At 39.6% G+C, this 25,030-nt stretch overlaps 4 protein-coding genes across 4 annotated transcripts in view; 2 read left to right on the top strand and 2 right to left on the bottom strand.

Moving 5' to 3' along the window:
• Positions 1 to 25,030, top strand: part of LOC144637619 (uncharacterized) — a 114,311-nt gene that overhangs the window by 40,654 nt on the left and 48,627 nt on the right. The gene's annotated exons all lie outside the window — the stretch shown is intronic.
• Positions 13,293 to 24,790, bottom strand: LOC144639264 (uncharacterized). The gene is made up of 3 exons (XM_078498562.1): positions 24,617 to 24,790; positions 13,727 to 14,011; positions 13,293 to 13,470 (listed from the first exon to the last, which is right to left on the bottom strand). The coding sequence occupies exons 1-3, from the start codon at positions 24,777 to 24,779 to the stop codon at positions 13,460 to 13,462; spliced, it is 459 nt and encodes a 152-aa protein (XP_078354688.1). The 5' UTR covers positions 24,780 to 24,790; the 3' UTR covers positions 13,293 to 13,459.
• Positions 21,009 to 21,987, bottom strand: LOC144639452 (uncharacterized). The gene is given in 3 exon segments (XM_078498782.1): positions 21,009 to 21,386; positions 21,388 to 21,500; positions 21,715 to 21,987. Coding segments are annotated over 3 exon segments (735 nt in total). The 5' UTR covers positions 21,959 to 21,987.
• On the top strand, positions 21,895 to 24,151 carry LOC144639451 (uncharacterized). Its single transcript, XM_078498781.1, has one exon. It carries the CDS (start codon positions 22,244 to 22,246, stop codon positions 23,234 to 23,236), a length of 993 nt encoding a protein of 330 aa, XP_078354907.1. The 5' UTR covers positions 21,895 to 22,243; the 3' UTR covers positions 23,237 to 24,151.

Genomic DNA, 25,030 nt, shown 5'->3' with positions numbered 1-25,030 from the left:
CACACATAAAGATACTATAGAAAAAAAATTATTAAACCTGAAACGGGGAAGGTCACTGAGTAACTGTTGCCGTTGTTGTTGCATTTTTAACGGAGTACTGCAGCTGTATTTTTGGTTGTTTTGTTTTTTCGAAGTAGCTTTTATTTTTTTATTTTTTGGTTTTATTTTGGGGAGGGGTTTTAACGTCAAGGTCTGGCACGGATTAAAGAAAGGGGTCACATATTTTTTGTTTTAACAAAGTGGAAATAGCATTTTTAAATATCAGAGATTCTATTTAAAAATCAGAAAGGAAAAATAAACTAGATTAGGTGCAGCTCTAACAATATAATGAGCGTCGCGCCATAGTTTCCAAAGCAAACAAGAACTGATAATTAATTTTGTTGATTCGTGCTTTTAATAAGTAGAGAATTTTACAGAGTATAGAATGGAAATCAATTACTCTTTTCAAAGATTAGTTGGGGGATACTGCCTCCAAGATATGCGAAGTCGAGCTGCGGAAAGAAATTCTGTTATACTCCCTCTGCGTTCATATCATTTTAGCGCGGCATCAATCTTCAATGTACCTTTGAATATTTCGGACATTACTATCTGCCCAGCTCATCGGTTTTCTCTGGGCAATGGATGGAGAAGAGGTTCGCAACGGTGCCGCGTTCCCGCAGAATTATTGAGGCATGCCAAAAAAGGGAAATCACGCAAGTCTGACCGCGGAATCAACACCCGGGGGGACTGTATGAAACGGACGGGGATGCTCGTCAGAAATTTTGAAAAGAACCCCTAAAAGAGAACAATCTGGGTGTGGCTCTAGCTTTTCTTGACCCCTAGACGCCTCCAAAAAACTAAAAATAGAATTGCTATTTGTATATTTCTGCGTGTATAACCCTGAACGAGACCATTTTGGCTGAAAATATTGCTATTTTTTCGCGGAAGACCCTAAGTGAGACCAAATATCAAAAATTTATACCCCCGTCACTTTCATAGGCGAGTCCCCCCCGGAAATCAACAAAGCGCTTTTGAGAACGATCTTTCGACGTACGGGCATATTTGTCCCTGCTGGGTCTGGTAAGTCTGCGATTTTTGTTAATTTTCTATAGAAAGTACAGTCGAACCTCGATTATCCAGATTTCCGATTGTCCGGAATTCCAATTTTTCATGAATATTATATTTAAGACCAAACTCTTTCAAAATTTAAATGCCACTTTCTTCCTCCAGAAACTATGTAATTATAATCGGAATCGTAAATTACCCAATAAGTGAAGCTTCGAAGGATAGAAACTGTGACGCCTCGAGTGCGCTATGTTCATGAATGAGCGTTATCGTCATCGAATTCGAGCTAGAAGGGGTTTATTGTAAGTCAGTTCTCAGTCCGTTTAATATTGTGGCTATATAAAATGCGATATTATTAAGTTTAAAAAGGAGAAACCTAACACAGTGTGATTTGTTCTTTTTCTCTGTTTTAGTCTGATAAATTCTGGCAACGGTGGTGACGGATATATATAAAATCGAGCTTAGCGCCGTCTGATAACAAATGTCGATTATGTAACGTTTTCCTGACGTAATAATATGCTGAAACAGCACCGCATTCGAGTGAATGCTAGCCTGCGCGGCAGGCGTAAAAAGGGGAGGGAAAAAGACGGGGAAGAGGGAACGCCTGCCTTAAGAACCCCCTACGTTTTTTTCCCTCTTTCTCTCCCCTCTTCCCAGCTCCCCCCTCCCCCCCACCCCCCTTTCCGACGCCTGCTATGCAGGCCTATGTGAATGCAGTCGAACATTATCGCGATCCCGTTAAAAGTGTGCGGGACCTTCCTAGTTATCTCGTACTGATAAGTTGATCACCCCCCCCCCCCAAAGTAAAATGAATAAAAGTAAAAACGTTTATGACAGACTCCTCTGTGTATTGGAAGCGGGAAGGGTGAACTCCCATATTATGGGTAAGTTACGGATTTTGGTCACACATATAGGGTGTTCAGGACATGGCAGGCTGCCTGTCAGTTTAACCAAAAAGGTTCCGTTTTGAGCTGCACTCAAAGTAAAACATACTCTCGTGATTTGTTGGCAGTCTTCAGATCATTGATAAGACATAGAAATGGTATCCGGCTCCGGGGTCAAATTAAAAATCTTTTACCACGCCCAGATGGGGTTCCGTATAATAGTATTATAATTTTAACAGGAATAAAAAGCCTGTAGAAATTACCGTACCGTTGGTGCTAGATGCAGTGCTTTTTCAAGTCTGTACATCTTGATTATTTTGTATTGAATAAATAAAAGGGAAAATGGAGTTCAAAAAGCGGCTTTTTTATGACCGAGTGAGAGGTTGCACATGTGGACGAACAAGAGAGCATGAGAAAACTTTTAAAACGTGAATTCGAGTTATCGGGAGTCGACTGTATCTAAATGGCAGTTGAAAAATGCAGACTTTGAAGGGATCCCCCTGTAAAGTACCCACCCACCCCCCGGGAGTTCGTGACTCATTGCGTGACAAATACGAGGGTTCACGAGCAATGACATGTAACCGTTCTTTGAATTTCACAACATCTCATTTGAGGCTTAAAACGTCGTTAAGTGAATCTGTTCATCGTGTTATCAAATCCCTTGCACGAATGGCTGTATGGAACCTGAAATGTGGTTAAAATTGTCAAGAAATACCATGTTTACGAGGGCCTTTGCTAATATCGACTGATTGTATCATAAGCAACATAGCCGCTTGCCCGTGCAATTTGCCGACAAAAGAATGTCAGGAATGGGGAAAAACAATGTTTTACCACTGCTTTTGCAAGGTAAGAGTAAAATATTAATAAATAAACTCGTGTGTAGCTAAATGATAAGATTGTGTTCGAATTTTGGCTATATTAAGAGAAAGTGTACTGCGTAATTCGATTATTTGCTTTGTTTACATAAGTCACTGTCGAGCGATTTCTTCGAAGTAGGACGGTCTATTTCTTGGATAAAATCAAAAGCCCAGAGCAAATTTTTATATAATTAAAAAGTACATCATTTCTACTTATCTAAGCCAAAGTTTCAGGCGAATCCGAGTTATACCGCATAGCAAAAGTACTTCGTGAAAAACGTCTCCAAAATGAAATCTGTAAACAATGAGAAAATGGCGATTTTTAAACGCCTGCCTGGATTTCATAGTTCAGTTGATTATCCTTATTTTAGACTCATAACATTCGTCAATGCCTCCTGTACAAATATACAAACTTGAGAAAGGTCATCTTCAATTTACGCTTTTGATGAGCTAAGTTCTTGTGACCATGTTCGTCGCTCTTGTTTCGGCCATTTTATGTCGCCGGGCACTCGTTACAGTGTCTGAATATTTTCTCGAAAATTAAAATAGATTTAAACGAAAAAAATACACCACGTTTATCGACTTACCATAAGGTATCTCTGAGCCAAAAATGAAGGTAGATGACTTTGGAAGTTTGTACCGCATATTTTTGTTTTCACGCGGTCTACAAAAAAATTCGCTCTTAAATATTTAAATAAATGTTTTTAATTTTTTTTAAGCCTGTCAATTGAAGTTCCCAATGAAACACCTGAAAAAAGAATTCTCACAGAGTCACAGCCTAAAAAGGCTAAGCTGCTCTGCTGCTTCAGGGATATTAAAAGCCAAACAATATTTGCTGTCAAAGATTTAAATTAATGTTCAATGTGTTTAAGCCTAAATTTTTAATTTTAGTTCCCAATGAAACACCCGGAGGAAGAATTCTCACAGAGAAACAGCCTAAAAAGGCTAAGCTGCTCTGCTGCTTCAGGGATAAAGCCAAGCAATATCTGCTGTCAAAGATTAAAATTAATGTTCAATGCATTTAAGCCTAAATTTTTAATTTTAGTTCCCAATGAAACACCTGGAGGAAGAATTCTCACAGAGAAACAGCCTAAAAAGACTAAGCTGCTCTGCTGCTTCACGGATAAAGCCAAACAATAAATGCTGTCCAAGATTAAAATTAATGTTCAGGGATAAAGCCAAACGATACTTGGTTCAAAATATTTAAATTATTATTTTAATGTTTTAAGCCTGAATTTAAGTTCCCAATGAAACAAATGTTCAATGAAACACCTGGAGAAAGAATTCTCACAGAGCCACAGCCTGAGGAGGCTAAGCTGAGCAAACGATATTTGGTCTCTAAGATTTAATTTTTTTAATTTAGCTTCTGTTTATAAAGTTTTAAATTTTGCAGTGTATTAAATGGACAAAAAATATATCAATAAATGCGAAACCTTGGAATAGACAGTTTCGCAAGTTGATACATGCACAATGTACTAATAAATGTTAAGAACTGAAGCATTTAAAAGCAATCACGAGGACTTACATTTCCTATGTCGCCGGTTACCACACAGTCGATATCCTCATGCAGTCGTGTGAACTTTTTGATTTGCAGCGCGACTTAGAAAGTGCAGCGGCGTTTCGAACAAGATGGCGGGAAACTCACTTCTTCCCACCATTTCATCGAAGGATGTGAATTTGTAAGTCTCGGACCGCATGGAACTCCACTAAACCGATTAATTTATCGCCTTTCGTATTTTCTCTCGCCGGAGCTTTGGTCAGAATACAAAAAGAGCGAAAACGATGTCTCTCGCCGATCGACTTTCGCGCCATATTTACAATCGGCTAGATCGTAGATTGCTACCTCGAGCTCCACGATTACACCTAATACCGGGCTCTGTGCTGGCTACGATATTTAAATTAGTCTGCAAGACAACTTATTCGAAACACCACACCGATTTGTAGTCTTAGAAAGCGAAGATTCAAACAATTTGTAACGAGATGACTCACGCACATGCCGCCATTCTTTCTCACCCTTGTTTTCCCTATTATTAGTTACGTATTAGATATTCGCACCGCATGATCATCTTCCATAAATGTCCAGATTATCTGGTCTTCTTCATTTACTCACGCCGTGACATTTGCAACACCACAATTACCGCAAAGTACACGGTCACGACAGATCGCTTACCACCTAACACCACTGACCGGAAATTAAACTCATACCCTGCTGCGAATTTCAAAGTCGCAAGAAGCTCGTCATGTCATTACACTGTACTATTTCGTATTACACTGTATAGTCTGGGAGCAAATGTCATAATAAAAGGTCCCGTGGGAATTTTTTGATGAAAGCAAACCAATAGTCTAGAAATGTTATTTGGGACCTAGTAGACATGAAAAGTTTTGGTGGCAACTTTGCAACTTGCTCAGACGGGAATTATGGGGGTTCGAAATTCTGACACCTGAAGACCAGCATGGAAACGAGGCTGGAATATTAAATCCTTTATAACTCGCATGAAACTAGACCGTTACTCACCAAACTTGCCTACAATATGTCATTCTCTGCTCTCAATCGGTTTTTGCTGGATTTTTATTTAATTAGTGGTCACGTGACCTTGTAGCATGGAAACGAGGCTGAAATAGAAAATTCCTTATAACTCACGTGAATGTACACCGTTACTCACCAAACTTGCCTACAATATGTTATTCTCTGCTCTCAATCGGTTTTTACTGGACTTTTGTTTAATTAGTGGTCACGTGACCTTGTAGCATGGAAACGAGGCTTGAATAGAGAATCCCTTATAACTCGCGTGATCACAGACCGTTACTTACGAAACTTGGCTACAATATGTTATATTCTGCTCTCAATTGATTTTTGCTGGATTTTTATTTTTATTTAGTGGTCACGTGACCTTGTAGCATGGAAACGAGGCCGAGATACAACAGTCCTTATGATTTTCATATTTACCGACCGTTTATTACCAAACATGGCTGCATTATGACAATCAATGCACCTGGTTGCTAAAAATGGTTTAAAAGTTAAAAGAAATAGTCACATGACCAAATTGACATGGAAACGAGGCTTTCAAAATCCAGCAAATCTACTTAAGATGCGTAATTTGAAAGGCCACAGACAAGAACGCCTCGTCTAATTTGGCTATATTTAACACAACTTTTGAACTGGACTCTATTATCATATTACAGCTGAATAGAATAGCTTTCAACGTTATCTCAGAGATCAATGTCAATAATTGTTATTATTAATATTAAAAAGATTATACCAAATTCTGGATTTTCTTCCACAAAGAAACTTAACATGCTAGTTTGATGGTGTTTTTATTACGATTTTACTTGATACTGATAAAATCCAATTTACGCCAGAGCAGAGCCTGGGTTTCAAGTGTCACCAATCAAGTAGACATCAAGGAGGCAGTTGGCCTTTATGACTTCTCGGTAGTCCCAAGGTCTTTCTTTGCTCCCGACGGTAGCATGCTGCACTGCTCAAGCAAGAGTACCCTTATGAACATTTTGGAGAAGTTCAAGGGGGAGTCAAGTATTGGTGTAACGTCTGAAACCAGTACCGAGAATGCCGACGTGCGAGTCAAGGTCGCCATAGTTGATGCAATGGCTGAAGTCCAGTCATTAGGCAAGCCGGACTGGATCAATACCTGCAAACACCTGGCAGAACACTTTAACAATCGTCTCTTCAGCAAGTATGATGACACTCAGGAAATTCGCGTAATCTTTGACAGATATGATGTCCCATCGTCACTGAAATGTGCTACAAGGACCAGACGACAAGGATCCAAAGACCCCGTTTATTATCGAATAACTGATTCCACACATATTGGCAAAGTACTGTTGAAGAAACTGCCCTCGCATACAAAGACGAAGGCAGAGCTGACCGCATTTCTGGCAAAGAAGGTGAAGGAACGTGGCGAGGCTGTTGGAAGGCAGATTGTTGTGGCATGGGGAACAGAATGTGAAGCGACGCACAAAGACATGGCGCATCTTCAAAGTGACCATGAAGAGGCTGACACCAAGATGATACTGCATGCTCTGGATGCCACTGATGACGGTGCAACGCACTTGTCCATTCATTCGCCAGACACAGATGTGCTTGTAATAGCAATCCGACGGTACTCAGAATTATGCCCCAACACTTCATTTGTCACTGGAAGAGGTGCAAATCATCGATCTATTAAGTTGCAGCCAATTGTGGAAGCCCTTGGACCTGCCAAGACAGCTGCACTGCCCGCATTTCATGCCATCACAGAAGCTGATAATACTGGTAGCTTTTCGGGAAAAGGGAAGATGTCCTGTTGGAAGGAGTTTCTGGAAGCGGATGATTCTATTCTGAGCTCCCTTGGTAATCTTGGTCGAGAGGAACAGCCAGACGTCGAAATCAAGAGTGGAATTGAAAAGTTTGTGTGTCAAATCTACGTACCAAAGACAGATTTAACTACTGTCAAAGAGCTGAGGTGGTCTCTGTTTAAAAAGAAGCAAGCAGAGTCTGACAGGTTGCCACCAACACAAGCTGCACTGCACCAAGCCATACTGCGTGCTCATTTTCAGTTGATGGTTTGGAACAAGGATGCTGTTCCAAACCCTGTGCTGCCCTCACCGAGTGATTATGGATGGGCAATGGAGAATAGAGAGTGGGTTCCTGTTATGACAACTCTGGCACATCATACAACTTGTCAAGTGCAGGTGCTCAAAGGAGCGATGCTCGTCCAATCGATGCCAGTGCCGCAGAGCTGGGCTTCGCTGTGCAGACCTGTGTAGCTGTTCTGATGATAGTGAATGTGAGAACCAGCAAAATGGCGACGTGATGATGACGAAAGCAGCGATGAGTAAGAGTCTGAGTAAAGATGCAAAGAGCAGCAAATAGTGCTGAGGAGATATCTTAAGTTATTTCATTTTGAACGATTCACCTAGCACAATGTATTTATTGCTGAATACTTTAAACAGCTTTAAGGGACTGGTCAATAAGTACCAGGGGGGTGGGCCGGAGCAATTGGAAAAGTGATGGCTCGAAAATTAGTGACCCACCCCGTCCTTCTGACTCAAAACTGACTGACCCACCCCTGATAGGGGGTTGAAAATTACATGACCCACCCCCTTTGCTAAAAAAATCAAGGGACCAATCATTTCTTTATCATCTGTTAGGGGTTGAATGTTTTTGATTTGACTTCAGCTTTGAAAGTGAAATTCCCTAGTACATAGACATTTTTCCTGATTGACACTGCTGTTCCATGTACGTCTTTTTCCATTTCTTAATACACCAAAGAAGGACGAATTTATCACTTCTTTTAATAGTCTTTTTTAAGTTTTCCACATATTTGTGTGAAAAATCCATAGGGAAATTTAGACACAAACATATGCACAAACTGAATCAGTATGTAATATTAATTCATAATCAATTTTTGAAGAGTTCATATTTTTATACAGAAATTAAGAACAGAAACTACAACCACTGTGTCTGTCCATCATTCATATTTGCAAAGTGTTTCAGTAAAGAGTTTACTGGTATTAAAAGACCTAAAGCCCAGCATGAATCTATGCAGGTTGAAGAGAGAAGGCAAAACCGATGTTATGATCACAAGCCATCTAGGGGGGTCAGGGGGCATGCTCCCCCTGGGAAATTTTTATATTTGGGCCTTTTGAAATCGCTAGAAATTCATTTAAAACTGCTCACATGGAGAAATTTATCAATTTTATATACTGATGAATACAACTTTTCTTGGAAGTATAACAGTTTAAAGTTAGTGAATAAATAAGATGACCCACCCCCTACGTGTAGTTTAAAATTACGTAACCCACCCCTTTTCGAGGGCTCAAAAACTGATGACCCACCCCCTTTCTGCTCCGGCCCACCCCCCCTGTACTTATTGACCAGTCCCTAATACTAGCCGTCTGCTAGGAGCATGTGTGAAAGAACTCTTTTTGTTTGGGGTCTGTCCAAACGTTGATGTTTCTTTCTCAAGCATTTCAACAGAGATCATGGATTTTCAATAGGGTTTAGTTGTCAGAAGGAAGCCTTTCTCAACGTGTAGACATTATCACTAGTGAAATAAATGTGGCGTGTCTATTATGACTGCTTGTCACTGGCTTATTTGCTAAATTCACTTGCCTTAGAGAAATTCTTTTTACAGCACCACTTCCATACTTTCAATAACACGTGAGCAACGTTCCAAATAAAAATGCCAAAACCGATAATGCAGCCAGGTTTGGTAATAAACGGTCGGTAAATATGAAAATCATAAGGACTGTTGTATCTCGGCCTCGTTTCCATGCTACAAGGTCACGTGACCACTAAATAAAAATAAAAATCCAGCAAAAATCAATTGAGAGCAGAATATAACATATTGTAGCCAAGTTTCGTAAGTAACGGTCTGTGATCACGCGAGTTATAAGGAATTTTCTATTCAAGCCTCGTGTCCATGCTACAAGGTCACGTGACCACTAATTAAACAAAAAACCAGTAAAAACCGATTGAGAGCAGAGAATAACATATTGTAGGCAAGTTTGGTGAGTAACGGTGTACATTCACGTGAGTTATAAGGAATTTTCTATTTCAGCCTCGTTTCCATGCTACAAGGTCACGTGACCACTAATTAAATAAAAATCCAGCAAAAACCGATTGAGAGCAGAGAATAACATATTGTAGGCAAGTTTGGTGAGTAACGGTGTACATTCACGTGAGTTATAAGGAATTTTCTATTTCAGCCTCGTTTCCATGCTACAAGGTCACGTGACCACTAATTAAATAAAAATCCAGCAAAAACCGATTGAGAGCAGAGAATGACATATTGTAGGCAAGTTTGGTGAGTAACGGTCTAGTTTCATGCGAGTTATAAAGGATTCAATATTCCAGCCTCGTTTCCATGCTGGTCTTCAGGTGTCAGAATTTCGAACCCCCATAATTCCCGTCTGAGCAAGTTGCAAAGTTGCCACCAAAACTTTTCATGTCTACTAGGTCCCAAATAACATTTCTAGACTATTGGTTTGCTTTCATCAAAAAATTCCCACGGGATTACACTTGCTCCCAGACTAGTAGGGCCCTATTTTGCAACAAGATTATATCTGATTATAGATTGTAGTGGTATAAAGATTCCCCTATTCCATGGTTTTATTTAAAGATAAATACAGTCGAAGCTCTCTTAACGGACACTCTCGTAAGCGGACAGCTCTACCGACGGCCACCTTGTTTGAAACCCCGTTTTAACTCCCATACAAACTCTGTATTTTTACATTCTCGTAAGCGGACATTCCCGTAACCGGCCGCGGACATTTTCAGAGATTACGACTTAGACTTTTTCTTTGTTTTTAAGCTCCCGTAAGCGGACACCCCAAAGAAAATCCTACTTACAACCTCTGTATCCTGTTATTATCAATCAAATTCACGTCGCCGTTTGTGACAATGATTTTACAGTAATTACAGGACCACATTTTAGTGCTTGTTTTGTCGTCATCCACGTTCGTCCGGTTATTGTTAGCTGGGCAAGCTCCCGTAAGCGGCCATCTTTCCCCTACACCTCTAGTGGCCGCTTACGAGAACCATTCTCGTAAGCGGCCAGCTCCAGTTACGGACACTTTTTTCGCGTCCCGAGGTTGTCCGCTTACGAGAGCTTCGACTGTATCCTTACAAAAGTATCTGTAAAACCATGGAATGAGTAACGAAATTATAAAAACAAAAACAAGCAAATACCAACAAAAGATAGGTGCGGTTCTACCTCAAACACGATCGCAGCAAAATTTAAACGATAACGCCTGAAAATCATAAAATTATATAACACTTAGAAATTCGGTTTTTATACGGATGTTTTCAAGTGCAATTATACACGTTGCTTTGTCGTCATTCTATTCGCTACTTGCTCTTTTTCGCCTATCCGCTATCTGTTTGATGAGGGCGATAAAAGGGCTCGCGGATAAACGCGCCCGGATTGCGGATTTTTGCGATACATCGCATATCGAGCAAATTCCTGGACCTCAAAAATACGGGATCGCGGATTAGTTGAGAATTTTAGGGAGGATTCCAGACTCTTCATGTCAGGAAGATCTAATTACGTGGATACTAAAACGAAGCTCAGATCGCTTCGGTCGGTCTAGCTTCGTCCGTATGTTGACGAAATTGTCGCAAAACAAGCATTAAATCGAATCTTCTTAAAAGAGTGGAACTACACCACACAAAGTTTTCAAGTTTTGCGGATTGGGATTTGAACGTAAATAGTGGCGGATTTACGGATTTGGCCAAAAAAATCCAGATCGGCGGATTTGTGTACATCTATTCACCCTTTCCCTTAATATTGTAATCTAGTTACAACTATAACTTACTACAATGGCGTCTCTTCTGTAAGTTTTTCTCTTTGAAGTCCGATCACTCTCCCGTGATCTCCGCTTGGTTTGGTCTCTTTGAAGAACTGAATGCGTTCCGTGCTTCTCGTCCTTTCAAATGTCCTAATTATGTAAAATATATCACACGAAATCCATAACTTGAAATTAGGAAAAGTATTGTTGACGCTCACGCTATAACAGCGCAGACCATTTGGCGCCAGAAGATCTCAAAAACAGCGCATGCTCAGTTGCATTTAACTAGGGTGGCGTCCTTAATATTTAATTAGTGAACAAATTTCGTTGAGAAAAAAAAATAGAAAATTTTACTCGCATAAAAATTTCAAGCAACCTACGACTAGCCATAGAGAGCGTGAAAATCAACAGCCATTCTTTTATACATGTTTAATTCAATTGTTGAACAAAAAACTACGCTCAAAGCTTGCAAATATAAACAAAAGACGACACAGTCTACCAAAGGGGGAAGCCCAAGAAAATTTTCAGTTGTTGCCTAGATAATAAACTGCAACTAAAAACATTTTGGACGACACCTGAATTTCTAAAACATACAACGTCACCATTAAAAAATACACAGTAAAGAAGGAAAGTACTCAATGTCAAATACGAGTGACGTTTTAAGTAAACGTTTTCCATAAAACACGCAATGTTTTAATGAAACGATGCTCATATGGCGTCCTTTGTTTACCCAATACTGGTTAGGCAACGAAAATGGTTGACTGTTAAATATCTGAAATGATCACTTTCTATGTAGTAAAAAATGTTGTGTAGAATAACTACTTTTCAGAACACGAAGGAAAATTGGTTATATTTTCTACTCTGATATATTGTAAAAGAAACTGCAAATGTTACTAAGTCAGTCGGAGTAAGAGACGTGATCTGGTTTGTTTGCTTGTAACTCCGTATTACTTCAGCTTTCTTGGAATCTGCACGCAATACTGATAAGAGTTCCTGGCGTCACTAAAATGAAGCTGTTTTACGGAAAGATGGGATTTTGGTCAACAAACCGTTGTTCTCAAGACATGTGAAATCATTTGCGTCGCAGGTGTATAATTTGATTTTACAGATTTGAATTATATTGGAGTTTTCTTAGCATTTCTTAACATAAACGCCTATCAACGTCATATTAATGTTTTTCGCTTCGCTCAACCGAAAACTGAAATACTTTCAGCAACCTCGTTCTCAGAAATGATGTATTTTCTTTCGTTTTAAGGTAGAACGGAAAAGCCCAAAAACAGTGTGGGGTGATGGCGAATGTGCAGTATTAGCACAAAAAGACGCCATGTTTAAAATGCTTCTTTAAGGAATCGCGGTGCGCGAAACGTGGTTGCCTAATGGCTCGTGCGTAAACTCCTGATAGAGTGGTCTGGGTTCGAGCCATGGCCAGGGTCACTGTTTTGTGTTCTTAGGCAGGAAACTACTTTCAAAGTGCCTCTCTCGACAGTGTGGGGTGATGGCGAATGTGCAGTATTTAGCACAAAAAGACGCCATGTTTTAAATGCTTCTTTAAGGAATCGCGGTGCGGAAGGCGCGGTGGCCTAATGGTTAGCGCGCTTAACTCCTAAAAGAGCGGCCTTCGTTCTAGCCCTGACCAGGGTCACTGTTTTGTGTTCTTGGGCAGGACACTTTACTCTCATAGTGCCTCTCTCCACCCAGGTGTATAAATGGGTATCGGCGAACTAAAAATGGGGGAAACTCTACCCTGCGTTGGACTAGCATCCCATCCAAGGGGGAGTGGAAATACAGTTAAAACCCGCGAGTAAGAACCTAACATTTATGATTTGCCAATTAGACCCCCTTTTTAAAAGTACCTATTCAGCCTAAAATTTGGAAACAGGTTCTTATTTTCAAAAACTGATTAAAAATGTTTAGTTTTGGGAAACTAAGATAAATCAACATTCTGGATCCTCATTGGAAGTACCTAACCTAGGAGCCTTATCCAGTTGCAACTGAAATGCCATTGCTGAAAATCATAAAATATTATTTTTGAGCATTCACATAAATAAACATAGAAAGAGTAAAGCTATAAATTCTATTAGCAACAACGTAAATTTTTCTTCAGAAAATAAGAACCTAAATAGCCTAAATTTTTGTTTATGTAAGAAACTGTTTAGGACAACCTTGAAAAATTAGGTTAGCGGTGTTTTAACTATCCCCGTTACATCAAACAAACGGCTTGTGTTCATTGCTTCTTTTCTTTATTATCTTCAACTTACAGAATTTATTTTGTGTTTTATTTTACGTCCATATTTCTAGAATCTTGTGTCCTAGCTTGTTTCCACCTTAACTGTTATCAAGTTTCTTGAATTGATTCAAACCGATGAGTCCTTCATTGCTTGATTGCTACTTGGAATCTGTGGAGGAAATAAAAAAAAGAACTGAAGGCTGTTGCCGATAAGGTGGAGAGTTGTGCGAGGAAAGCTAATGTCAAAAAAGAGAAGGTTCGTTTATTTATAGTTTTATTATTTATAGTTTTGGTTTGTGATTTTGCGCGCTCCCAGGCAATCTATCGAAAAATTACGCGCATGCGTAGCCAATCACATTGCGAGTTTGCCTAACAGTCAGTCACTGCGTTATGCTACTAAAGAAAGTTAGAAGTTTTTCTCTTACTTGGCAATCCAGGCGTGACCGCGTTACACTCATCAGTATCACAGCAGTTGACAGCACATGGTACACCTGCCATGTCACAGTTCTTTTTGTAAGTATCACACTCTGATTTCGTGAGGCACGACTTCCACACTGAAATTTTGTCATCATTTTTAACCCATGAGACCGTAATGCAGCGATCCTTTGATAATGGACATGTCACCAAGTATTTAGCTTTGTCTGCTACCAGTTTATCCTTTGCACATTCATCGTCCGTACCGGTACAAGCATAACACTTGGTGCTGCCAGCTGAAATAAAAGGGAAAAATTGACAAGTACAGTGGAACGTCGATTTCACGAACTGCCAAGGGACTGGGGAAATTGAGATTGCATTGAGATTTCCTTCGCTCGTCGTTTAGTTATCAAATAAAGGGCGCTTAGGGTGTGGAGTTCCCTGTGTTGTGGTCTGGTCTTTGTCCATTGGGCTGTGTACTGTGAAATGCTCGGAGATACTAGCTGCATGAGCTACTCTGCAAATCCGCGCGGGGGTAAAAAGCAAAGTAATGATGATTTACTGATCACAGATTACGGTCGTCTTCAAGTTTTTATTTAAATGCGGTACGTTCATGCTTTGGAAAAATTTATGCTTTTACCTCCGAAGTTAAAAAAAGACACACAAAATGGCAGAATTGACTAACTACGACCTTACCAGAGACATAGGTCCAGCAGAAGAAAACGGCATAAAAGACAAGAAAGTACTTCATTTTTAGTCGAAGTTGTTCGGTGATGAGTGTGTTCCGTCTGAGGTACTGAATGGATATCTCGCAACGCCTTCAAACGGCCTATATTATTTTGTTTAGTATATCAAGAAGATTTTGGCCATTTTCCGATCATTTTGGAAGATTTCCGAAGGCTGCCGAAGATATCCAAAGACTACCGAAGATATCTGAAGACTACCAGACTGAGATATCCGAGGAGAAATCTGAAAATTTTGTCTTAGTTCATGAGTGATTTCATTACTGCTTTTCGAAGAGCAGAGAAGAATTTACAATGCTAAATGACTATGGGTTTTTTACGAAAAGCCCTCCAAACACTTAACAGTATTTTCTCCAGAAACAGTAAACATTAAAAAATTGGCCAACATGACAAACTTTGGCCTCGAAAAAAATTCTCCACAGGAGCCGTAAGATGATGAAGGGGTGTGTCTAATAAAGGCGAGAAACTTAATTAGCGCGGCTTTTGGCCTAAATTCTGCTTGTCAAAAATCAAATAAAGCAGAAAACCAGATCACACGCGCGGACTTCCTCTCAAACGCGAGGCTGTTCAAAATTCTTGAAGTGATGTTCTTGCCGTTTCGACTTCGAAATGCCTACTTGAACTTTTTATATCCCAACATTTAAAAGAATCTTGACGCGATGTTCTTGGGCTTCTTGCCGTTTCTATTTCGAAATGCCTACTTGAACTTTTTATATCCCAACATTTAAAAGAATTAAACGGGAGATTCTACAGGTTATAAAACCCGTTCTGGTTTGAAACTTTAGAAATAAAGCGCGATAAGCTTTCTCAGTCGACTCTGCGTACCCCTTCCCCTTTTTACGCCTGCAACGCAGGCTAAAATCTGCTTCGCAGCCGTTTTCACTGTCGTCACGCAACGCTGCCAAATAGCTCGTTCCCAGGATCTTCTAAAGCGCGAGGCTTTCCTCGGAGCCATTGTTTACAGTATTTTGTTATCTGTCACGTCAGTGTACATTTCGTGTACGTTGAACGTACACAGCACGATGGCGGACGTACTTGGGCTGTTTTTAAGGTTAAAATTTTACGAACAAGGTAATATTCTACTGAGGTGGGATTTTCACAATGTTAAATCATGATGCATTTGATACGTAAGCCATTCGAAGCGCCGTTCTCGAGGAGATCAAGAAAGAAGGGCCAAGATGGCAGCCTTGCCTTTTCAAGGCTCCAGTCTTTGGAGGGTCACGAGTCCATCCCTTGACCCGCTAAAGAATTGGTATATTCTAACAAAAGAAAATTGTGGAACGCGGCCGACGGATTTCGCAAAAAGCGACATATTTTAAAGATTTCAGGACGAAATCCGAAGTGTTTCTGCGCGGGAACTTTTGCCCGCCAAATCGTCGTACGCGGCGAAGTTCGAGAGAATGCCAAGTACCCTGTGCGTGGTTTCTTCTTTTGGATTATGTGCTGGTCAAGATGGTCCGATTTGTTCGTCATTATTCGAGTCAGTGGCGAACATGATAAACTCAGTCGCTTAAGATGTCGAGGATGAAGACAAATGCATGCTCGATCATGGTTCTGGCGGGAATTTCTACCCAGGCCAATTTTCAGCTCTTTACGCTGAAATTGTTGACATCGTGGAATCAAAGGGGAAGAAAGGCTTTTCGGAGCTTTTTTCGTCACCAACCAACGCCAGGATCTTTTAAAGTATGAGAGTTCCCGACTGGGTACTTCTCTACTTAAAGCTGCATGCAAAGCTTCCAGACCAGACATGGCAGACACTGTTGAATTTATCTCGACTTGGAAAGAGTAACGTAAGTAGTTTCAAGCAAGCTCTTTTTGTAATTGTAATTTTTAACTATTTCAATCTCTAATTTTATTCGAGTTCTGTTGTTGTACAGAAATCAGTGGTTGTGGTAATCATGATACCAAATGAAACCTGGAGTAATTTATTTACCTATTTATTTTACTTGGTTATAAATATTGGTGTGCAAAATTGTCAGTGTCACCATCAACATGATTTGCATGCTATGTCTTAATTCTAGACTGGAAGAGGTCTTGCATACATTAATATGCATGTGTATTCATATTTATTAAAGACAAGCGATTGACAGACCATGCATGGTTATAATTATGAGGTCTACAGTGTACAAGGTCATATCTATACCAAGGACTAAAGTACAAAAATAATGTGTATTTATTACACGACTAAGGCAGCCCAAGGGCCAATAACTTAATCAGCCAATCAGATTACATTATTTCCGGTCCTCAGCGAGGGCCGATATTTTCCGAGCATCAGACCGGGTTTTGTCCCAGATGATCCCGCACTAATCCCCGGGCGATTTAGCGCAAGATTTTTGCAAGATTTTTTCGGAGTTTTAATTGCTTTGAAAATGAAATGACTAAACACAGAAATAATATTATAACTCCTTTAGCGCGCATAAAAGTTTTGGCACACATTGTTTTCCACCACATCTACTGGGCAGCAATTAACACTACACAAAGTTTCCAGTCATGTAATAAATCTCTTATTAGCCAAGATTGCTCAAGACCGTACTGTGCGAATAATTATTGGCCCTTCGTCTTTTTTGTACGGACCTCGCTTCGCTTGATCCGTACTTTCAAGACCTCGGGCCAATATTCGCACATTACGACCAATGCGTGTGGATAATAAGATATGTATATGCACAACTTGAGGGAAGATGGCTGGAGAGCTTAAATTATTTTGCAATTGATTTATAATAATTGTAGAGGTTTTTTTTGTTATACAGAATTCCTTAAACAAGCGCCGCATCTGGACCCTCAGGTGCTTATTCGGGGTAGGTAAAGTCTGTGTCCGAGCCAAGTGGCCCATACAGCCGGAGCTTATCCCGGTTTCCGTAGCATTAAGCGACTGAGAGTATTGCTACTCCCCCCTGGATGGGATGCCAGTCCATCGCAGGGATTCAGTTACCCCCAGTAAATTTGCCGGTACCCATTTATACACCTGGGTGAAGAGAGGCACTGTGAGAGTAAAGTGTCTTGCTTATTCGGGGTGGCAAATATTAATTTTTTCATCTTAAATGTGGCGCTTATTCGGTGATAAGATACTGCAGTCCTATTCATAATGTACATTTTTTTGACTGCCAGCAACACTTACGACACTGTCTTAACCTTAGTGTAAAGAATGATTATGACATCCAGCTGTACATTTGCTTTTTCAATTTTTATTATAAATGTGAAACTTTTCAGAAAATTTAATTTGATTAAATCAAACTTAAAAAAAAAAAGGAGAAGCCTCGAGCCAAGCGGCCCATACTGCCGGAGCTTATCCCGGTTTCCGTAGCATTAAGCGGCTAGGAATATTTCTACTCCCCCTGAATGGAATGCTAGTCCATTGCAGGGTTCCCCCACAGCATTATGTCGCCGGTACCCATTTATACACCTGGGTGGAGAGAGGCAATATGAGAGTAAAGTGTCTTGCCCAAGAACACAACACAAGTGACCCCGGCTGGGGCTCGAACTCGGACCGCTCGATCCGGAGTCCGGCGCTCTAACCATTAGGCCACCACAATTTAAATTCATTTAAATTAACCGTTTGGCCTATGATACTTCTTATTAAAACATTGGTTAATAGGAAATCAGTAATTATTTATTGAAATATTGATAAAAATTGATCTTTTATTTTTTTCTTGATTTTCTAGGTACTGTAGACTACAAAGCTCTGTGTCTTCTGCTTAATAAGGGTGGTAATGAAGATTTCCATCTTGGTGGGAAAGGTTATGACTTGGAATTCTGTGCATTTTGTGATGCTATAAGGGTAAATCATTTTTGCTTACTTTTGTTGTGGGTTAAAATTGGTATTAGCAAACAGAAAATACCCAACTAATAACTGTTGTAAAACCAGGTACTTATTATTTGCACATCAGGGCTTCTAATGTCATAGTAATCATGCATGTGTCTGGGATTATTGATAGTGGTTAAAAGAGGACTGTAACAATGTTATATTAATGCAAAAGTTAACATTCAATTTATTTTTAGGCTTGCACAACCCATGGTGCTGGTCCAGATGAAACCTGCTTAGACGGCTTAAGATCCAAAGCTTAAACATTGGAAGGTAAGGATCTTTTGAGGGTGCTTAAGCATGCTAATACATTTTAAAGCATTGCTACACATTAAATGTTCTAAAAAAAACTGATTCAGTACATCACTGGAATACACATGTATATATGTTACAACTGACTAGCTATAGGTACAGCTGTTACAAGGAAGTTCATGTGGAGCTAACAATGTTGTACTTAGGTTAATCTGATTATTTGGTTAATCAGAATGACTTGCATGATCAATTTGTCAACCAATATATTGCTTTCACACTACAGAACTGTAGCTCCCTTTTAGTAATTCTTTATTAATTTATTTTCTTTATGTAGATGTGAACTTTCTGTTGGAAGAAGAGATGAGCAGCATAAATCTTTGCTCTTTGCATTGTGAAATGCGAAACTGCAAACAACTCTTGGGTTCTCTGGGTTTGTTCGCATATCGTGTGGGAACCCTTTAGAAGTTAAAGAATAAAAAGCAAGCCGGAGATGATGTGGTAAAGGAATTCATGTCATGCACACTCCGTGGTTCACGCAAACAGGACTTATGAGATTGCCTTTCTGGGTTGAAATAATTTTCCGTAAATTTGCGCCTTATGTTGACAAGCCAAACAGATTTAAACTCGATCACGCATTGTTCCCGTCCGGTCAAAATTAATATTGAAAATAGGAATTTATTTAAACTGTTTGTTGCTGTTCAATTGAATTTGTCTTTGATTGATACTCTTTGTTTGTGTGATGTAAGAAGGCTCACTATTTTTCATTTAAAAATTCCACATGATACTCAAAACTTAGCGAGAAAGACATCGTTATTAATGTTTTACAGAAAGCAAAAAAAATAATATTTCTTCACATGTTTGCCGTTTAAAATGACTGACAAATGGAAACTTTGTCCGGACAAATTGGTGTTTTGACCGTACGCTGTTATTTTGAACCCTGCCTTTATAATAACAATGCTCACTACTAAGAGCAAATTAAAATCTACAGGAGAAGCTGGGCTGTGCGGGTGGAGTAACTTTTTCACTACACGAAGAGTAGCCTAAGAGATGCAACCATTACAAGCACATTTGGCTTGTTAGTCAAGAGCTCAGTAGCAAGTAAGCATCGCTAGAATATACATATACACAAGCACAAAACAAGTATTTTGTTTCCTTTTTAACACATTTGCATCATGAATTTTATGCAGCTACTTTAACTTCATGGCATACAGTCCTGAAGTAAGTATTAGAAAGACATCACCACCAACAGCAAAAAAAAGATTTCCTCTCATTTTCATTGTTGCTATTCAAGACAATAACATTTCTTGTATTATTACATTATTTCAAAGCTTTTCTGTCCTTCTTGTTATCCCAAGTAGCAGCTTAATAATTTATAACAAATCATTTTTTTTTTCATTCTACTAATTAGTCCTGTCTCTCTTGGGTAGTCAGTCTGTTGTAGGCTGTTGTTATCTGAAGGCAGGGCATAATTTATAACAAATCATTTTTTCATTCTACTAATTAGTCCTGTCTCTCTTGGGTAGTCAGTCTGTTGTAGGCTGTTGTTATCTGAAGGCAGGGCATAATTTATAACAAATCATTTTTTCATTCTACTAATTAGTCCTGTCTCTCTTGGGTAGTCAGTCTGTTGTAGGCTGTTGTTATCTGAAGGCAGGGCATAATTTATAACAAATCATTTTTTCATTCTACTAATTAGTCCTGTCTCTCTTGGGTAGTCAGTCTGTTGTAGGCTGTTGTTATCTGAAGGCAGGGCATAATTTATAACAAATCATTTTTTTAGTGTACTAATTAGTCCTGTCTCTCTTGGCTAGTCAGTCTGTTGTAGGCTGTTGTTATCTGAAGGCAAGGCATAATTTACAACAAATCATTTTTTTTTTCAGTCTACTAATTAGTCCTGTCTCTCTTGGGTAGTCAGTCTGTTGTAGGCTGTTGTTATCTGAAGGCAGGGCATAATTTATAACAAATCATTTTTTCAGTGTACTAATTAGTCCTGTCTCTCTTGGGTAGTCAGTCTGTTGTAGGCTGTTGTTATCTGAAGGCAGGGCATAATTTATAACAAATCATTTTTTCAGTGTACTAATTAGTCCTGTCTCTCTTGGGTAGTCAGTCTGTTGTAGGCTGTTGTTATCTGAAGGCAGGGCATAATTTACAACAAATCATTTTTTCAGTATACTAATTAGACCTGTCTCTCTAATAGGTAATATTGTAAAAAAAAAATAACATTTTCTGTACTTATAAGCTGGTCTCTCTTTGGTATCATGGACTGTTTTTAAACTTAACTTTTTTAAAAAAAAAATCATCAGATATTAGTTCTGGTATTTTTATGGTTGCTAGTGCATTCACACTTTTGATACCTAAAGGCAAGCCAATTAACAATTGTCAATAATTTTAAGTTTCCTCTTGGTGGCATTTAAATTGCTTGGACAGTGAGCCTGGAAGATAACACAGATACAATGTTTATTCGATAAAACTGTATATAAGTGTTCTGTCGTAGATTAATTAAAGCAACACTTTAGAAACATAAAATGTCAGAGTGAGCTTTCCGTGGCTAGCACTCGAGAAAAGATCAGGCCACCAGATAACTTCGAACTCTCTGCTTGCCCTTCCTTTGCCAAGCCCAACAACCATTTCGATTTGCATTGTTGCAGTTTCTGTCCTGTTTCGTGCTTTCTCTTTGGCTAGCTCTAAAGCTTGACGAGCATTTTGCGGTTCATTTCGCGGAGCTATCTCTTCGTCTCCAAGATAACTTTTCTTTATCGTTAACGGTACGGTACTTTGTTTGCCTAGGGCAGAAATAACGTCGTTCAGGTAATGGTCTCTGTAGTGAAAAACGTTGGACTTTTCTCTCTATACAGGGGGTGGGGGGGGGGGGGGGTGGGCGTAAGTGCCTCTTTTCCCTTGCTCTGTTAATGAAAGCATTCGGCATGTCCGCCAGCAAAACTTGGACATAGTCTTCGGGTACGTAGTGTCTTTCAACACGACACCATTTCCCTGAAAACAAACCAAACAGTATAGTCCTCGTTATTTTACAAGAAATTAAAATTGTTTGATCGATCTACTTTCAGGCATGTTGTTATCCTATTACCGGGAATCATTTCCAGTAAACAATAGACCACAAAACAAATACGCACTTTGATTGCACATACATGTGCACATTCGGTACTTTACAGCTGTTCGAACGTGAAAAATTACGTAAATTACTTACCTGCGGCTTTTGGATGGAGACAGGAATTAATGCTATCCACGATGCCACTTAACCATTGTTTGTAACTTGAAGACCTTCGTCCTCTTTGTTTGGGAATCTGTACGAGCTCTTGTCCATTGTAGAACGGGAAGGAAGTCGCAGACTCTGTAATAATGTGATGTTTGGACTCTCTGTGCCTCAGAAGTGCAGTTGTTGTGTTAAACATGCACGGACATAAATCGCAGTGTGTTTTGAATACCGCCATGAAAGTTGCATGAATGAAAGACGCACTTGAACTGCCTTTTGTACAAACCACTATTGCTATGGAACAATAAGCCCTTTTTTATTGAGCGACCAATCAGTAAACTAAAAAATGTGTGAATAATGGGAAGATCTTCCGGTAAATTTTGCATCCATGCTACGCGATCGACTGGCTTTTCGCTCATACTTTTTCTTCACATTCCTGAGAGACTGCGCTTTTTACAAGCACCGAATTTAAAATACTTAATTTTAGCTACTTTTTTACTTTTCTAAATTGTCATTCCTTTGGATGGCTAGAAACAAACGTAAGAACGTAAAAGATAAGGACCGGATAAAGCAGATACGAAAGGAGACCCGAAAGAGGTGGAGGAACAAGAAAGCGAATGAGAAAGCAATGAAAAACGTAAAGAAAGAAGCCATCGCGGGACTGCATTGCGCTAAAGAAAGTAATCAGGCCGCCGAGTCATCGGGTAAAACAGCCCTAACAAACCAAGAGCCACCCAAACCGCGAGTTGTGCTTCAGCGGCATGTCAAGGAAATCGATCCCTCGTTATTGGTAAAATCGGAAAAGTTCTTGGGCTCTGGCACATTTGGAAACTGCTACCTGGCATATTACAGAGATGTGGTTGTGACAGTTAAAGAATACAAGAAAGGGAAGTGTAGCCTCGACTACCTTAAAAGAGAAGTGCGCCACGAGGCCAAGATGATCAACCATCTTGAAGATCACCGTGGCGTCCCTCTATTGTTTGGAATCGTGACAAAGAGCGAGCCGTTCCGGCTGATCACAAAGTTTCACGGAATAAAACAGAAGAGCTTTACCCTACAATCGTTAATAAAGAAGAAGAAACTGGACAAGCCTACTTGGTTATTTATTCTAAAGAATTTGGTTGACGCTTTGGACCACATCCACTCATGCGGCATCCTGCATAATGACTTAAAATGCAACAACGTTGTGTTGGAGTACCGGGACCAGCAGTGGAATCCCGTCATTATAGATTTCGGGAAGGCCCGATTTATCTCAGATCCGAAGCCCGTTTTATTAATGAAAGCGGAAAAGCAAGAAGGCTACCGCCAGAAGTTCCCGCACATTGCCCCGGAAATTGTCAACGGCAGCGATAGACAAAGTATTTATTCTGATATTTACTCTATGGGCAAAATCGTTTTGGCCGTATTAGATTTGCTACCAACAGCGACTGCAAAGTCAATAAAAGTCGCAAAATCCGCGATTTGCGAAGAGCCTACGAAACGCCCCACGCTCAAGGAACTCTCTGTTGCTCTTTAAACTGTCAGTTTGACTGTCATGTAGACAAACATTGTTCCGGAAGTTTATTATTGCGCTTCGTGCTCTCTTCCCGCTTGTATGTAGTTTAAAATGAGAGTGGATTTTAAAACATGTTAGCTTTATGTAAATAATTCAATTTTTATTCCCGCATTTTCTTGCGTTCTCGTTAATTGTTTCGACATTCTTCGTGGGATTGACACTGCGAAACGCCCCACGCTAAAGGAACTTTTGCCTTGTTTTATTTCACTAAAAGACATTAAAAGATAAAATGTCTTCTGACTATCATGTAGATGATTATAATTTTGTCCTGGAAACTGTAATTGCGATTAGTTTGTAGTTAAGAGTGACTTTTAAAACCATTTGTTTTAGAATGGTTTAGAACGTTCGCGTTATCGAATTCATGAAAGTTTCTTGTTAAATATTTCATTTTAATTCCCGCAGTTTCATTGTTTTCGGTCCCCAATATACGAAGATCTTGAGTTTAATATTTAAATAACTGAGTCATTGTTAAAAGGGATGTTGTGGGATCTCAGTGAGGTTGAGTTAGGTCGGTTATGAGTATCGATAATAAGACATGATAAGAGTTACACGTTGCGAAATGTTTCGCGCGAACGCCACGTAAATTTGACTAAATGTCCCACGCGAGTGACGCCGAAGCGAAATCTACGCGTGTTCTTGTCTGGAAAACATTTTTAGCGTGTCAAAAATGCCGAGTTTTAAAGTTTCGAGTTTCTCTCCGCGTGTATTTTTAGCGCCAGGTAGTGCGAAAAAGTAATTACCGAAAATTCCAAAGAAACACCTCGGTCATGCTAAGGCGCGAACTAAGATCTTCAGTTACGGTTAATAATAAGCCATGGGTAGATTCAGTCAACCCTTAGCCTAATTTGCATAAATTTTTTTTGAGGCCTAAGTTCGTCATGTTACATCAAACACTAAAAATTATGGGCAAATAATACTAAACACTAAACCCCATTTAGACCCTCAAAGCAATCTATCGAAAATTACGCGCTTGCGTACGTAGCCAATCATAATACGAGTTTGCCTAACAGTCGGTCACTGCGTTAGAGCAGTTTTCAATTGAGTGCCGTAAAACCAAAACCAAAGTAATTACTCTGGCCAATCACAAAAGAAAAAAAAATCCAGTAAACCAATTAGAAGTCGAAGCAAATACATGTAGCCGGTACGAAGCGCGGGAAAACAGGCGCGAGCGAGTGGCGATTAGTTTTGGTTTTACTCATGATTGGCTGAGAAAGTGGCGCGAGATTTTTAAGCCAATCACAAAGCGTAGTATTGAAAAACCAAAGCAAACGCAATTTACTTTCGACACTCAAGTGAAAACCGCTCTATGCTACTAAGGAAAGTTAGAAGTTTTTCTCTCACTTGGCAATTCAGGCGAGCCCGCGTTACACTCGTCAGTATCACAGCAGTTGAAAGCACATTCTCCATCTTTCATGTCATCACAGGTCTTTTTGTCATAATCACACAGCGATTTCGTGGAGCACATTTTCACCACTAAGTCATATTCTTTTCTCCACAACGTCATGCAGCGATCCTGTGATAAGGGACATGTCACCAAGTAGTTAGCTTTGTCTGCTACCAGTTTATCCTTTGTGCATTCATCGGAATACATACAGTTGTAACACTTGATGCCACCTGCTAAAATAAAAGGGAAAAAAATAGCTTATAGCGCATGTCTTGTTGACAAGCATTAGCAATCATCATGTTTAATAACGGGAACGGGAGGAAATTATCAAAAAAATTATCGGTAAATATTTAGCTCCTTAACACATCCAT

The sequence above is a fragment of the Oculina patagonica genome, chromosome 14 (assembly GCF_052425735.1).
Source record: "Oculina patagonica isolate OP01 chromosome 14, crgOcupat, whole genome shotgun sequence".
NCBI lineage: Eukaryota > Metazoa > Cnidaria > Anthozoa > Scleractinia > Oculinidae > Oculina > Oculina patagonica.
Note: the sequence above shows the minus strand (reverse complement) of the source record. Positions and strands in the feature narration are given on the sequence as shown.

What these genes read in the sequence shown, in the direction of transcription:
- LOC144639451 (XM_078498781.1), top strand. Translation starts at nt 22,244, where the DNA reads ATGGCTAGAAACAAACGTAAGAACGTAAAAGATAAGGACCGGATAAAG.
- LOC144639264 (XM_078498562.1), bottom strand. Translation starts at nt 24,779, where the DNA reads ATGACGTTGTGGAGAAAAGAATATGACTTAGTGGTGAAAATGTGCTCC. An exon ending in GGGCTCGCCTGAATTGCCAA is followed by an intron (nt 14,012 to 24,616) that starts GTGAGAGAAAAA and finishes CTTTTATTTCAG; the next exon opens with CTGGCAGCACCAAGTGTTAT.